At 55.0% G+C, this 2,339-nt stretch overlaps 1 gene segment (V, D, J or C); it reads left to right on the top strand.

The window, feature by feature from the left end:
• The first annotated feature begins 716 nt into the window (after positions 1 to 716).
• Positions 717 to 2,036, top strand: LOC125629721 (immunoglobulin heavy variable 3-7-like). The segment is given in 3 exon segments: positions 717 to 802; positions 1,044 to 1,381; positions 1,956 to 2,036. Coding segments are annotated over 3 exon segments (465 nt in total).
• Positions 2,037 to 2,339: the final 303 nt, after the last annotated feature.

The raw sequence follows: 2,339 nt of genomic DNA, 5'->3' as shown, positions 1-2,339 counted from the left end.
CACAGGGCGTCCTCCAGCGAACACGGGACTAAACTGCCAGTGGTTCTGGGTGTGTTTGTTTGTTTCTCTGACTTTCATGGGCTTCCCATCAGTCTGTAGCAGGGCTGGAGTATTTACAGCGCACTGCCCACAACAACGCAGCGTGACTCAAGTTACCCAGCTCAGAAACCAGTCACATTTCCCATGGTAAGGAGAATCCACCCGATGTATGGCTGGAAATGTTCCCGTGAGGTTCTGAAAACACCCCCGGTCATTGCCATGATCTTAGGAGGCTAAGAGATATTGCTCCATTTTAGGCCCTCTCATGGCCACATCACATGGCATCTGGGGACCTCCTGGTCTTTCATGAGTTTGTCCTCACAAGAGCTCTGTGAGGCAGGAAAGGGCTGGAGTGTCCGAGGTGCGGGTGGGGGCCTGAAACACAAGGGGAAACGTCACACTTGCCCCGGGTAACCCAGGGAGTCTGTGGAGGAAAAGGGGGATGGATCCCCATGCCCATAACTCCAGCCTGGATCCCTACCCACTGACGTCTGACTGCGCCTCCCTGAATCCCCAAACCGAGGTTTTCAGAGGCCGCTCTTAGGGAGCTTGTCTCTCTTATAAAGGAGGGGGATATGCAAATAGGAGTGACAGGTTCCTGTTTAAATCTGTCCCTCTCAGTGCCCGGGCTGCAGCCGGAGGGACAATCCGCAGCCCCTGGGTCTCTGCAGTTACTGGCCAAAAGTCTGAAAACTTTCCCCAACAACAACGCGGAAAATGACACTTTGGCTCCATTTGGTTTTCTTTGTAGCGGCTCTGGAAGGTAATTTATCCCCCGTTAATACACAGGAGGGGTCGGGTATCTGGGACTATTGCGGCTGCTATCGATGTGGGGTGGGACACTTCTTTCTTCTGTCCTCTCCCACCGACTGATGTACAAAGTGCCCAGTGTGGCTGGTTCTCCCACTGTTCCCTGTTCACTTGCCATTGAACCCGGGGCTAATGGCTGGTTTCATGTGGCGACTGAGCTTTAATTCCAATCTGCCATTTCCCTTCTCCCCCAGGGGCCCGCTCGCAGGTGGTTCTGACCCAGTCGGGGCCAGCGCTGAAGAAGCCCGGAGAGTCTCATAAACTGCAATGTGCCACCAGCGGGTTCACTCTTAGCAGCACCTGGATGGGCTGGATCAGACAGGAGCCGGGAAAGGGGCTGGAGTGGCTGGCGCTGTATTACGATGAGGCGAACACCAAGTACTACGCCTCCTCGGTCCAGGGCCGGTTCACAGCCTCCAAGGACAGCACCAACTTCTACCTGCAAATGACCGGCCTGAGAGCGGAGGACACCGCCGTGTATTACTGTGCGAGAGACACAGTGAAACAAAACCGGTTTCAGAGGAACAGCCGTGTTAGTCTGTATTCACAAAAAGAAAAGGAGGACTTGTGGCACCTTAGAGACTAACCAATTTATTTGAGCATGAGCTTTCTGAGCTACAGCTCACTTCATCAGATGTTTACCGTGGAAACTGCAGCAGACTTTATATACACACAGAGAATATGAAATAATACCTCCTCCCACCCCACTGTCCTGCTGGTAATAGCTTATCTAAAGTGATCAACAGGTGGGCCATTTCCAGCACAAATCCAGGTTTTCTCACCCTCCACCCCCCCACACACAAATTCACTCTCCTGCTGGTGCTAGCCCATCCAAAGTGACAACTCTTTACATAGTCAAGTCGGGCTATTTCCTGCATAGATCCAGGTTTTCTCACATCCCCCCCACCCCCATACACACACAAACTCGTACAAAAACCCAGGCTGCGGAATCGCCCTTCTCCCGGCGGCCGCGCGGGGGCAGCAGCGACACCCCCCCGCTTCGGGCTCGGGCAGGAGACCCGGCACCCGGGGGAACGGGACACAAACCTCCCGCCAGTTTAACCCTTCCGTTCCCGGACTCTGAATGGCCCTTTTCCCTACCCCAGAGATGGAGGGCGGGGTGTGGAAATGGGCCATGCCGGGTCCGGGCGGGACTGGGGGGCAGAGATCACCCGGCGCCGGAATAAACCCCTCTCCGCTGCGCCGGGGGATGGGGCACCGCCGGGACTTTCCAAAGAGACTCGAGCATTTTTTCCATCCATTTGACAGCTGGAAATCACAGCCCTGGTGTAAACGCTGCAACTCAGGATCCTGCCCACAATAAAGTGCCCCCATGTCACAGAGTCACCATGGAGATAAAAGGCCCCGCCCCTCAACGGATGGCCAGGATCCCCTGGGGGACTAACTTGAAGGGGAAAGGAGTCCAGGAGAGCTGGCTGTATTTCAAGGAATCCCTGTCGAGGTTACAGGGACAAACCATCCCGATGAGT

The sequence above is a fragment of the Caretta caretta genome, chromosome 13 (assembly GCF_965140235.1).
Source record: "Caretta caretta isolate rCarCar2 chromosome 13, rCarCar1.hap1, whole genome shotgun sequence".
NCBI classification, from domain to species: Eukaryota; Metazoa; Chordata; order Testudines; family Cheloniidae; genus Caretta; species Caretta caretta.
Note: the sequence above shows the minus strand (reverse complement) of the source record. Positions and strands in the feature narration are given on the sequence as shown.